This window comes from Lygodium microphyllum, chromosome 14 (assembly GCF_053477565.2).
Source record: "Lygodium microphyllum isolate KBCC chromosome 14, Lygodium_microphyllum_v1.1.10, whole genome shotgun sequence".
NCBI classification, from domain to species: domain Eukaryota; kingdom Viridiplantae; phylum Streptophyta; class Polypodiopsida; order Schizaeales; family Lygodiaceae; genus Lygodium; species Lygodium microphyllum.
The window spans coordinates 63,290,759-63,305,344 of NC_141148.1; the positions used below are offsets into that span (position 1 = coordinate 63,290,759).

The 14,586-nt window shown below is 41.9% G+C and overlaps 1 protein-coding gene across 4 annotated transcripts in view; it reads right to left on the minus strand.

The window, feature by feature from the left end:
- LOC148025664 (actin-related protein 2/3 complex subunit 1A-like) overlaps positions 1-14,586 on the minus strand; it is a 68,425-nt gene that overhangs the window by 21,129 nt on the left and 32,710 nt on the right. For 2 of the 4 annotated variants that reach the window (XM_087692877.1, XM_087692879.1), the window contains exons 9-10: positions 711-792; positions 530-618 (exon numbers count right to left, since the gene is read on the minus strand). The exons of 1 other annotated variant lie outside the window; for it this stretch is intronic. In XM_087692877.1, coding sequence (XP_087549003.1) covers positions 530-618; positions 711-792 — 171 coding nt within the window. Of the gene's footprint in view, positions 1-529; positions 623-710; positions 793-14,586 lie in introns of all 4 variants that reach the window. One more of the 4 variants, XM_087692878.1, reaches the window with a different exon arrangement.

Below are 14,586 nucleotides of genomic sequence, written 5' to 3' on the forward strand. Positions count from 1 at the left end.
TTGGAGGAGATAGACTTTCTGTACAGGTGACTTTGGCAAAGCTCTAGACCTCCATTATCCGCTCCCTTCGTGGCCAATGGGACCAAGTGCAAGGCGAGTCCCGAGCTCGTCAGGAGCTCCGTCTTCACTTCATGCACACTTGGGGCTGCCGCGACTTGTTTTTCGTGATGCAGGCAGGCAGCCCCAAATGGCGATACACCCCCTCACCATGGCTTCTTGCCCCCATCCCCCCTAGACCACCCTGAGAGGCATGTATATTTGATATTTCTGTGACTTTGTATCAGCTCCAGCTAGTCTGTTGAGCAGGAGCACTCCTTCGTATTCAAGGTTTTTCTGAAGTAATATAATTAGCCACTCTTTATTTGCCCAAAAAAACAAAAAAAAAAAAAAAAAAAACTTTCTCTTCAAGCTAAGAATACCGTTATCATCTGAGAACTTGATATTAACGGCTTCAAATGACAGGACACTTACAAAATTAATAACAAAATGATCAAAAGCATGTGTTTAACAATCAAGTAAAATCTCTTACATCTCTCAAAGGAAGCCCACTCAGACTTAGAAGTTGTGGAGAAGCTGTTCGCCCAGAGATTTTGACAAAACAAATGGTAGAATCATGACCTGTCTAATGTCCATACAAAAGAAGGATCATAATCACTCTCTTCCAAAAACCTCTTGCTTGGATAATACAAATTAATATGGGCAGGACTTACCTACATATGCAAGGGAATTCCCACTTGGAGACCACTTGACACCAAATGTCCATCCAAAAGTAACATTAATTTCAAACAGTTGCTGCATCCACATAAGTTCACACTGAGGCATTACTGGACATCAAGTACATAGCTGCTGATTAAATAGCAAAGTTTCTGAAAAGTTTGCAACTTACAGTTTGATGTGTCACTAGAAAGTGCATCTAGATTACACCACCTATATTGAACCTGATAGCTCATAATTGCTCTCTGAATATACAACCAGCTATTTTCTAGTACAAACAAATAGCTGTGTCAACAAGGAGCTGCTATGGGAGATCCTGCATACCATGCTCACTAGAAAAGGTAGTGATCATAAACCCTCTCCAATTGAGCTTTTAGATTACTTCAAAACCATTGAAGCAAGTCTTGTCACTAAATGCATGCTTGGCAATGGCAGAAGAATGAAGGGTGAGTGAAGTGTCTCATAGTTGGGTGGCATTGAGTAGCCCTGCGGTTGACTAGGGTTTAGATGCGGCGCTTAAGATCGAGACTTGGTGACTCAAGGTGTTTGCCCAGTCCTCTGTTAGCAACTCTCACATCCAAGAAGGCACCTTGCTTGGCTAGTATGTTTATGATTCAATTTGTAAGGAAGAAAACAGGAATTAACAGGGAAACTTGGTGCTCTGCTCTAGGAGCATCATAGGACAACTAGCATAGAACAACTAGGGGGACGATGGGGGGATGGGGATATGTATGAATATTAGATTTTTTCATAGCTAAAGAGAGTGAAAAAAAGAGAAAGAAGAAGAACATAGCTAAAACTCCTTTGGAGAGATTATTCAAACTATCTACATTATGAACATTAAGGGCCATGCTCAATGTGAGCATAGCCCATGTCAATTCTTGTAACTCATCATGGTGATCACAGTTATAAAAGTCATTGGGTTCAGCCTGGCATGACCTGCCTGACGTGACCTGACAGCGCCGCGAAGTCAATTGCCAGACATGTTTTGGCTCTCTACCTTGCCCGCCCTCACCCACTCTGCAATACTGCTGTTCATCAGAACCTCGTCTTCCAGCTGTGCTGTCTTTCACCCTCCCAGACACCTGTTGCACTATTCATCAATGCCTGCTCCTGCCAGTCCTGCCAACAGCCGCCTGCCACCCTGCCTCTTCTGCATCTAACCCAGCCTTGCTCTCCTCTTCAACCACCCACCCCCACCCCCCACGCCCAAACTCCCAAAGCTTCTCTTCTCCTTCAACCATCTCCAGCCCCAGCCAGCAGCTTCCTTCTGTGCCATGGCAACCTCCTCTCTTGCAGCCTCCTTGTATACAGTGACAGCTATCCTACAGTTCTTCACCCAAGCTTTCTTCTTCTCCACCTCTTCAATCATCTCTTCCCAACAAGCACCAGATTCATCTCCGAAGGGTTCGGATGTGCACACAGTCCAAGACACTACAGCACATAAAAGAGAAAGGAATGAGCAAGAATAGCAAGATAGTATCCGGTCTTCTGCCATCACTAGGGGATTCCAGTGCAGCCTCCCATGTAGCCGCGCCTGACATTTTCCCACATATCTGCTTCCCTCCGAATACTAATCTCACCATCATGGGCAGAGTGTGGTTTTGAGGCATTGTCTCTGGCCTGCCAGTTGGTTGGAGATCACCCTCCTTTTCACCCCCTAAACAATTCCATCAAGCACCTCTCATTGGCACCCCAACCAAGGTCATTCAAGTGGTACCCCTAAGGGAGGGATGCTTCAAGGTAGAATTTGGCTCATCCAAGCAGATCCGCATGCATGTCTGCCACAACAGTGCCATGTCACCTTCATGATCATCGTCATGCCAACACTCATCATCTTGAGCCTATCAACCTACCACATAAGCTTGTAATTCAGCATCTTAGTGATGTGATCTTTCAAGGTTGTACAACAAAGAGCTCCGATAGCTCCATCCTAAGGGTCATCCTATGGGCAAAGGTCTTCACCTGATAAAGAGAGGATAATCTGGTCCAGACCTCAAAGGCATTACCCATGTGTCAAACATGCATGAGCATTGAATTATGGTAGCTCATGAAAAGGAAGGAATGGGCTCAAGAGCTGAGCTGGTCCCACACGGCTGCCAAATCCACTATGGAACAAATCTGTGGCTCCACAATTGGATGGGGAGTAGGAAAAGTGGCATCAAAGTCCCAAGGATCAAATGCGTCAAGGATGCACACTCAATCTTGCATAACCAACTAACCCAATTAGAGCCATCCAGCTTGTCTCTCTCTAGGAGATTAGGGCGCTTGTATGGGGGGTGCCATAATGGTCGTCCATGGAATTAAGATGAAGGGATGGAGACATGAAGGAAGCTGGTCACAGCCACATCTTGATCCATGTCACAATCTTTTCAAGCTTCACAATCATACTTGTGATCCTCATGTTCACAATGGTCTTCACAACAATCACCTCGATCTCTATGGTCTTCAAGGCCATCCTCACAGGTCACAATGGTTGGAGCACTGGTCTTCACAATCTTGATGATCACTTTGGCAGTCCTCCTGGTCTTGCTTGTATTCTCTATCCATGAGATCTCGCCAATCATACTCATACCATGTATATCCTTCAAGAAACCTACAAAAAACAAGAGAAAAGTATGTTGTTTTGGTGTCAGGAGGCCCCAAATGATGATGACAACCTGCTATAGGCTGCGTTTCGGATGGCACCCTGCAATCATGATGACATCTGCTGCAGATGATGAGAGAACTGTTCCAAACAATGCATTTTCCGGTCTCTAGATGAGGAAAGAACTGGACAAAGGCAAAATGCAGCAAGCTAAGGATGCAGCAGATTAGTAGGTCTCCATGGCGCCACATGGTGATGATACCATGTGAGAGTGCAACGGAAGCAGAATGAACACATGGAGAAGAGAAGAGAGCTAGAGAAGATAAACAATAGAGAAATCTAAAGAAAAACACTCTGATCTGAATGTAATACTTAGGCTGTGAATAGTCAGCCCCTGCGCATGTGGGAGCCGAGTCAGTGAGGGCACTAGACTCGTGGCCACTAAAAAGGATGATGCAGGTGATGATATGACAGCTGAGAGGATAGGCTGCTGATAACCAGAAGAGGAATAAATATGGCTGCCCATATGGGCAATGACATGAGCAACTGCCACACTGCTAGCCCAAAAAAGTGGCTGACCTGATGCAACCCAAAAATATGGTCAATTTGCTGTTTAAGGCTTGCAAAGACTCAAAACATTCCTCTCATGCTCCAAATGAAATTGCCCACACTGCCACGGCCCACATGGCACAATTGAATGCACCTAATGAACCAAGCTGTAACCAATACTAAGGAACGAATCCTAATGAATGCACATGCAAAGACACATCAAAGTTCTCTATCACACAGCCGTGAATTTTTAACTTAATGCCCTTTGGACGCCCAAGTTATCCACGTGTGGCACACATGTGAGATTAAGTTAAACATGTGTCATGGTGACAAGACAATCCTAGCTTGGACAATCATTGGACTGAGAGAAAAGAAGCTGAGAACTCGGTCAATTCAAGAATATCTGATTAAATGGCAAGGTTTTACTTTTGGAAGAAGCCTCCTCGAAACCAGCAACTATTTTGGAGGCATTAGCCTACCTGAAAGATGCAATTTTTGCTGAATACTAGCTTATCTTGGCCCAGTTTGGACTGCAAACAGCACACTGTTTTAGAGCAGTTCTTATCTTGCATTAATGACAGTCACATGTAACCTATATGGGGCTGAAAGTACACTTCATGAGCTTTGTTTGACATGTCACGCGTCTTAATTGCAGCCACCCATTGAAAGTTACAACCAGTTTTCTCCAGCAGGACTGTTTTGGACAGCATGCTGTCTAGACCTAACTATCAAGAATTGATGGCCAAACTCAAACACTATCAACTTGTACATGATATTCACATCACATATACATCTATATGCCCATATTCCACATGAGATTGAGCTTTCCCACATATATATTGCCCTTTCTAATGCTGAACAGAGTAGTACTCTGCAGCCCCACTGTGACCCACACCAATAAGTCCTCTTTTTGTTTTTGAGGGTAAAAACCTTAGGGATCTAGATGGAATGTAAAAGAGTGGGATAGACGGGCAAGACATGGGATTAGCATGGACAAAGCCCAGTTACAATGACAAGTTTTTTAAGGTGTTGAGAGACTCAATTGGGGCAACAGTTATTTGCATAATCAAATCTCTTCGCCTTTCCTTCTAGTTTTCATGGCTTCTTTGCTCTCTTTCTCTCTCTTCCTATATTTCTCTCTTCTACAAGTTTTTCTCTCCAGTTCTCTCACTTTCTCTCTCCCCTCTATAGTCTTATGTCTCTTCTCTCCCTCTCTAGTCCTCTTCACTACAATAAACCATACATGGATCTCGCCCCAATAGCCCCATCCCCCAAAGATTCATACTGCAAGGACCACTTTATCAAGACAACACTAGAAGGTTTCATTGAGAGACCTTGATACCTAGACAGATACATGCCACACGAGATGGGGGTAGCCATTTGCCAGCTCAAGGTCTCCTCTCATCAACGTGAAATCAAGACTAGGAGAGCTGTCCACATTCCCAAAGCTGAGCAGATCTCCAAACTATGCCAAGAGGAGGTGGAGAGCAAGGAGCACTACATCTACAAATGCACAATCGAAGCTAGATACCCCACGTTGTTTAGAGGGGACACCTTCGTTAGACCAATCATGGAGTCCCCAAACCAACGCCACTAAGATTTAGAGGCTCCACACACCATTACTACATGCAAGCACTCTGCAAAAAGGGAGACGACAATCACATCTCACCGATTTCTTCTAGACGATGACCATACACACTACCCCCACATAGAGAGGGGTGATAATCCAAAGAGCTAAGGAAATCAAAGCAACACACTAACCACAAGTGCAAGGTTACCAAACACAAAGACTGCGCTAGAGAGAGATGAGGGAGATCCGCCACCAACGCAAGCCATACCTAACAAAGCTAAGGGATCAATACAAATGCTACCCCCACACTACGGATATATCACATGCTTTACCCACCATTGATCCCAATTGAGTGGATCTAGTTATTAGTGTATCACATTCAACCACACGCCTAGACGTGTATTACTCCATTTATTCATCCTATCATTTTCTTATTATATCCCTACATGGGCATTGTATTGTACATCACTTTAGCTTCTTTGCACAGTATATCACCAATTACCTTTTAGCATATCACACTTTGATGTCTAGTGACGATCATCATTGTATATGGTTTTGTCTCATATACCATTTTTGGCCTTATTTTTTGCCCACCAATCCACGTCTTCACTCAAGACACTAGAGGAGAATATTGATAATGTTAACATATCATCGAGTGGCTCTACCTCCACACGTCAGCCTATACATGCTAGACAAACCCTTGAGGGATATCTTGAGATGATATTGATCCCTATATCAATTCCCCATCATATTCGATTGCTAGTGCTTTTTAGTATTTTCCATTATTTGTTGTTTCCTAGCTAGATGTTTTTCCCTATATTCTACTTGGGATACATGACATTTCATTGTACTTTAGATGTATCTACTTTTCCCTCGTAGGCGGATTTAACCTTTAGTGGACGTTAATGCAATCTCTCTTGTTAGCAAATATGTCAACTCATGTGTGAGTCTGTGCATGCCAGATTGGGCTGGGCACATGACCGATATTTTAGAAACAAGAGCTACTGCTCTCTATCTCTCATCACAGGCATGCCCAAAATGTGTTCAGCTGCACCCAAGTTCTTCATGGAAAAGGCTGAATTCAGCTATTTTTTCAATGCATTGACTTGGCCTTTATGCTCACCAACAATAAGCATATCATCCACAAAGCACAGGTATAATAAGGCTCCATCATCAGCCTTCTTGATGTATAAGATGTGACCTGCATTGCTCCTTTTAAACCCATGTAAGAGAATGAAGGCATCAAACTTTTTATACCACTTTCTGGGAGCCTATTTCAAACCATAAGCTTCTCTGAAGCTTACATACCAAATGCTCCTTTCCTTGTATAACAAAGCCTTCTCGTTGCTTCATGTACAGCTCTTCTTCCAAGTCACCGTGCAAGAATGCAGTCCTAACATCCATCTAATCAAGTTCAAGATCCATAGATGCTACAATAGCAAACGATACCCAAAGAGTGGTCATTTTGACAACAAGTGAAAAGACTTCTTGAAAGTCAATCCCCTCTTTCTGTGTATAGCCCTTAGCCACAAGCTTGGCTTTGTATTTTGGTTTGACATCCACACACTTGATTTTATAGATCCATTTGTTAGGAATAGCTTTCCTAAATGGAACCAAATCCCATGTATCATTCTAATACAATGACTTCCTTACCCAATGATCTGTATTATTAGGTAATGGATCCCATCCAAAGGATGTCAATGCCCTCATTATTTGGTTGCTTAACTGCATGTTTAGGTTGCTGTAATACATTTTCAGGCTGCTGTAATTCATTTTCAGCATGCTAATCTTGTTATCCAAGCTGGTTTTCAGCATTCCTTTGCTGCCCATTTTCATCTGGCTCAATGATGATACGCTGGTTCTCATAACTAGCATCAAATGGAGCTGAATTATCACTGGTTAATAGTTGTTCAAGTGGCTGATCATTCTGAAATTTCACTTTCTTTTTGTCAAAGTCATTAGATGTGTCATTTTTCAACAGCTTTGACTCATTAAATACCCATCCCAGCTACGTACCACATTTCTCATGCTTGGAACCCAAACTCTATAGCCCATTTCACCTTCATCTCCATAACCCATGAAGATGCCTCTATGAGATTTCATGTCAAGTTTGGTTTTGCTATCAACAAGTACATGTACATGTCAAGTGGTAATATGAAGCAAGTTTGCTAGACCAAACCTCTCCCACTTCCAAGTGCATGATGTGGAGATCAGTTGCATATATGCACTGCGGTTTTAAGTGCCTCTCCCCAAAACGATAACGGAAGATTAGCTGTGGACAGTATGCACCGAATCTTCTCACATAACGTACAATTTATTCACTCAACCACACCATTAGATGACGGATTATAAGGAGCTATAAGGTCCCGTTTAATCCCATTGACATCACAAAACTTATTGAATTCTTTAGATGCATACTCTCCCCCATTGTTTGTTCTTATGCATTTTAATTTTAAACCCTTTTGAGTACTAACAAATGCATAAAACATTTTAAAAGTGTCCAATGCCTCGCTTTTCTACTTAAGCAAGTAAACCCATAGCTTTCTAGAATGGTCATCAATAAAAGACTAAATAACGAAAACCACTGTGAGTTTTTATTAGCATGGTGCATACATCAAAATGGACTAAATCCAAGATACATGCATTCCAAGAGGCTCCATGAGAGTATGAACTCTTTGCATACTTTTCCAAAACACAATCATCACAAAAGTCAAGCTTTGAGTTTTTCACATCAACTCTTGCAAGTGAAGAAAGTGCTTGCAAACCCTTTTGGCTCATGTGTCTAAGACGCTTGTGCCATAACTCCATGTGTGATTGCACTTGGGCAACTGCAACAAACTTTCCAAGAAGTGCCTTGCGCTAGAGATAATATAGAGTTCCTTTTTTACCACCTCTAGTAACTAGTATAGACCCTTTATGTATCTACCACATTCCACCACCAAAAGTAGTGAAATAACCCCTACTATCTAGCTGCCCAAAAGAAAGCAAACTCTTCTTGATGCCACGTACATACCTAATATCATGAAGGATCAATTCCTGACCATTTTCAAGAGCCAAGTATATGGTGTCCATTCCTTCAATATCACATGCATGGTTGTTGCCTAGATAGACTTTTCCAAGATGACCTTTTGTATAAGAAGAAAAGCACTCCAAAGATGGAGTTGTTGAGCTAGAAATGCATTAGCTTTACTTAAACAGCCCCAAAACTTACTTAATTAATTAATAAACCTTGTTTATTTAAAAGAAATGCGATCCTAGAGAGTTTCTGTGTCCCAAAAGCACAATTCCACTTAGGAGGGCCCAAACTTTCTATAAATAAGTATACTGCCCTCCATTCAGCCCTTAATCTCATTTTTGCAGATTTCAAGTGTTTCAGCTTGCTGCCCATACCCCGTTTGCGGAGGATATCTCAACCGAAGCTGTCCATTGCTATCTACATCAGTTGGCGCCTATTTTCCAGCCTTCTTTACACAGTTTGGAGTTGATCCCAACCAGACGACTATTGTTCCTGCACCGACCTACTGTCGTACAGTCTGCCACATCATCACAGTCCTTGCATTTGCTGCTGCAGCTGTCATACTAACAGTTTTCTCTTTGCTCCAAATGCCGCCAGCTCTTACAGGCTGTCGCCAAGCTGTCGTGCCCTACATTTGACACTTTTCCTCTCTCCTCTGCTATCATCCATCATCTGCTGCCTACGTTTGGCTGTTTTCTCTCTCATCAACCTACATTTACTGCATATTCTCTCTCCTCACTGCCATCTGCATCAGATCCACCTTCTCGCTGCTGCATTTGCTAGTGTTCAACATCCAAAGGCTGCCTTGCTACGATTCAAGATCCGTTCAAAGTACGACACACTCTCCAGCTCATTACCCTTGTCCTGATCGTTGAGATACAGGAGTTCAAGGTTTAGTATTCATTCACTGCATAGTGTGTTTCCTGCATGAGCATTGTATATTCAGCAGTATATCACTTCATTTATTTTTTGTGTTCATTGTCTCTGAGTTACCCTAACCCTGACTATATTCTTTTATCAGTCTGTGCTTTGTCGTATGATTGTTATTTGTGTTTCTGCATTAGGGTATTTCTTTACATGGTATCAGAGCTTGGTACTCTCTGAGAAACCTAGGCCTATGATCTAAAAGCTCTCCGCAAGAAGCAAGAACAATAGTAGGTTCAAATGACTTTGAACACATCAACACCAATTCAGTCTCCAAAACAACCTATGCCGAGAACTGAGTGAGAGTGGGTAGAACAGCTTGCTCTACAAAGTTCTGACATGGTGGAAGACACTTCTGACGACACGGAAGAAAGGCTATACAAGCTTTTCACTGAAGAATATCATGTGATCACGGACTTTAGACGAAAGAAGATTGAGGAGCTCGATCGAAGGATTGCCCTTCAGGAAAAGCTACTCAATGAAGGTATGCATGAATTTCTCTCTTCAGATGTTGCGCATAAATCTGATGATATTGTAGGGCCGTCGAGACCTCCCTCAGGAATGGGCCCCCCTATTGGAGAAAGAGATCCGGAGTATGATCCATTATTTCATCCTCTTCCGTCCACTGCGGTGCAAGGTACTTTAGATTCGTCTTTTGTTCCTTCGTCTTTTACCTCTTTTACTTCGCAATATACTGGTAGAAATCATGAGGAAGATAGAGTACAATCCGTTGACTACGGAAAAGGTTTTCCTAAGGACCAATTCTTATATGTTAACACGGATCAACGGACCCATTTTCCATTTTTTCTTCAAAAATATTTAGGTTATTTTTATCTTCTCTCTTCCAGGTGTTCGCACGCGCAGGCACAATGTGCAGATTTGTGCAAATTTAGGCTCAGAAAATTGGGACTTTTCCAAATTGAGTGTTGTTCATGCAAAATTGAGGCATCTGTGAATTGGGGATTTCGCCAAATTTACTGAAAATTTTGCTCATTTGAGTGAAATTTCTCAACATTGAACCCATAAAATTTGGGGCTTTTGCTATATTGGTGAAATTTTGTTCAGTTGAGTCAGATTGGCTGACATTGGTGCACAATTGGACCCGAGAAATTTAGAGCTATTGCAAAATTTTGTGAAATTTTGCCAATTTTGCCCGTTTTATGCTCTCAGGAACATGTATTAATGCAATTGGGGCAGATTTGATAGTGAAATTTTGGGGCTTTCGCTGAAATCTGTGGATTCTAGCAAAGTTAATGCATGAAATGCACTTTGGAAATATTGCTGAAGCAATCTTGTGGTTATAAGCAGAGTGATTTGAGCATTTTTTATCTCCCACTTGGGCGACTTTGGAGAAATTGCAAAGATTTCTTGGTGTTTTGGGTATCAGAAAATGATACGAGCACATACGTATGCAATACACTTGTCAGACAGCTCCCATTGAGTTGATGTATTGCTGATTATTCATGTTGCAGCAGTCTTAGTGATCATTTGCAGATCTGGGATTGGTGCAGATGTAATTTTTTGTGATATTGCTGAAGTTGGAGTTACCTGGCAGTGATGTATGCATTTAATGTATGCTGAAATTGCAGTCATACTGCTGAAAATCATTCGTTCTACTGATGTATATGTACTTGGACTGAATCTTGCTATTATTTGCTGAAAATTTGGCCTGAAATCAGCTAAATAATCAGCTCATTTTTGGTATCATAAAATGTAGCATTGAATTTCTGATTTATTGCTGAAAAATGGCTGCAAATGCTTCTAGCAGCAACGACATTAAATCCCTCTTTGAAATCAAGAGGTTTGATGGCACTGGCTTTGACTTGTGGAAGGATAGGATGCAAGGGATTTTGTTTCTCAAGACCTATGAAGATGCTCTCTTGGAGACACTTAATAAGAAGGCCATTGCATACATTAAGATGCCAGTGTCTGGTGATGTACTTACAGACATCAAGCGTCTTGACACAAGTTATGCTATATGGAAAAAGCTTAAGGATACTTACGAAAATACAACTCCTGTGAATCAAGTGCATCTTATGCATAAGCTTGTGAACAAGGAGTCGGATGAGTCTAAGCCAAGATCTGAGCATTTGAGTGTTTTCACAGGGGTTTTGAGTCAATTGCAGGACTTTGGTTTGGCAGCTTTCGATGATAAATTGAAAGCTATTTTCTTATTGATGACTTTGCCTAACCGCTGGGAATCTTTAGTTGTGTCACTTAGCAACAATCCCGCTTTGACTTTTGATGGTGTAAGAGGTTCAATCCTTAATGAAGAAATCAGAAGAAAGTCTAGTGGTGAAAGCAGTGGCTCAGCTTACCATGTGAGAGGCAAGTCTGAAAAGAGGGGTAATGCAGCCAGTAAAGGTAAAAGCAAAAGCAAAAGCAAGGGCAAACAGCAGGATGTCACATGCTATCAGTGTGGGCGTTAAGGGCATAAAAAGCCCGGGTAAGAAAAAGAAGGATGATAAGAAAGATGATGACAGCTCTTTCTCAAAAGAAGTTGCAAAGGCAAATGTTGTATCTAGTGTGGTCATTGAAGAGCTTCATGACACTAAAGAGATACTTCTTGTAGCCTCATGTAATGATGTAGATATTATAGAAACAACAAGTGATATGCACATCACCAAAAAGGAGATAATTGATGCCTTACTTTCAACTCGTAATTGATGCCTTACTTTCAGCTCATTATGGGTTGTCACAATCATGGATAGTGGACAGCAGTGCCTCTTTTCATGTTACCCCCTCTTTGGAGTCATTTTCTGAATACATTGCAAGTTGCCTAAGCAAGGTTTACTTAGGTAATAATAATGCATGTGAGATAGAGGGTGTTGGCACCATTCACTTGGCTCTTGAAAATGGCCAAGAGCTGATTTCGCAGGATGTCAGATTTGTACCTAGCATAAAGAAAAGTCTACTATCAGTTGGGCAGCTTGATGCTAAAGGGCACTTTACTACCTTTGGTGGTGGATCTTGGAAGGTCCATAAGGGCTTTATGCTGATTGTTAAAGGCAACAAAAGGGGGACTTTATATTACTTGCATTGTAAAGCATTACCTAGCAAGTTCTTGGCTGTGGCTGAAGTCCATTCACAAATGGAGCCTTGGCACAAAAGACTTAGTCATGAGCCAGAAAGGCCTTCAGGTTCTCTCCTCTTTAGGGAGATTTTATGTAAAAGGCTTTGGTCTTGAATTTTGTAATGATCGCGTATATGGAAAACAAGTGAAGTCTCATTATTACTCTGGTGTCGTTAAGAAGTCTAATGCTCTTGACTTAGTACACTCTAATGTGTACACTATGCCTGTTAATTCGTATGGGGATGCACGGTACTTTGTTACTTTCATTGATGATTTCAGTAGAAAGTCATGGGTGTATGTACTTAAGAGCAAAAAGGAAGTGTTGGATTCTTTTAAAAAGTTTCATGCTTTTGTTACCACACAAAAAGGGCTTAAGTTGAAAGCCATAAGAACAAATAATGGGGGTGAGTATGTCTCAAATGAATTTAATAAGTTTTGTGAGATACATGGCATGAAGAGGGAGTTGACAGCCCCTTATAATCTTGCATCAAATGGCGTGGCTGAAAGATTTAACCACACACTTTGTAAGAGAGTCAGATGCATGCTGTCCACAGCTTATCTCCCGCAGCAATTTTGGGAAGAGGCTCTTAAAACTGCAGTTCATATATGAAATCACTCTCCCAATCGTGCATTGGAAAATGGCATTCCTGAAGAGGTTTGTTTTGGCAAACCTGCTTCATATGACCATTTACGTGTCTTTGGTTGTGATGCCTTTGTGAATGTACCTGTAGAATAGAGGACCAAACTAGACATGAAATCCATCAAGGGCATCTTCATGGGATACGGAGATGAGGGAGAGATGGGTTATAGAGTTTGGCTTCCTCAGGGCAAGAAGATATTACACAGCTGAGACGTAGTATTTAATGAGGCAAAGTTGCTGAAAAATGCTACACATGGTGATCTTGACAAAAAGAATGTCAAATTTCAGCATGAACAGCCAACCATTCAGCAGCCATTAGCTGAAAATTCTGTCCCTTTTGATGCTGAAAATGAGCAGCAACCTATTGTGCTACAACCAGAAGATCATGGACAGCATATAGATGCACAGGATGAAATAGGACAGCAAGAAGAACATGCTGAAAACAGATTACAATAGCAAGAAAATGCTGAAAATCAGCCACCTGGTGATGGTGTGCACATTCCTCAGTATGTAGGCCCACTACCTGACAATACAAATCATTGGGTAAGACGGTCTACACGTGTCACAAGGCAGCCACAGAGGTTTCAGCCATCTTTGGATTGCATTATGTTGACTGATGAGGGTGAGTCTCTGACATTTAAAGAGGCATAGTCATGTGAAAACAAAAGAAAGTGGGAGCTTGCTATGTAGGAAGGGATGAAGTCTCTATATGCAAATAACACATGGGAGCATATTTCAGCCGCTGAAGCTTCTAAGGAAGCTATTTGGCTTGGCTGTCTAGTCAAGGATTTTGGTCTTTCTTCACGTACTCCAGTGCTTGGTTGTGATAGCCAGAGTGCAGTATGTCTAGCTAAGAATGCCATGTTCCATGCACGTACCAAACACATAGATGTTCGGTATCACTTTATTCGATAGGTCTTGGATGATGGTCTTGTCACACTGACTAAGGTCAAACCCAAGATAACCCTGCAGATGTTCTCACATAGTCTCTTGCAAAAGCTAAGCATGAGCATTGCATTCATTTAGTGGGAGTTGGTTAGCTTAAAGGTACCACTTCGAGCCTTTAAGTGGGAGGTTGTTGGGTGTAAAGTCCATTCGTTTCCGTGTAAATAGACTTACAGGTGTAAACACACCCTTAATGTACCCTAACATATAAATACATTCTTTTTATTCTTTGTGTACCATCATAACGGTACACCTATCCCTGCGTTCACTTGCTCGACACCTCCCTCAGACTAGTCATGGAGTCCCCACACCAACACCACCCCGGTCAGCTTCTAGTCGAGATTCAAGGGCTTTGCACATCACTACTACATGTTGGCACTACACAAAGAGGGGGATGTCAGAAATCTCCCAGCTCACCAATTTCTCCAGATAGTGACCATACACACACCACCCACATAGAGAGGGATGACAGTCCAAAGAGCCTAGGAGATCCTATGCCATATGCAAAGTGAGTACAACTCAAACACTTGCTTCTATATACAATGTAAAATACAACTCAAAGCTTTTC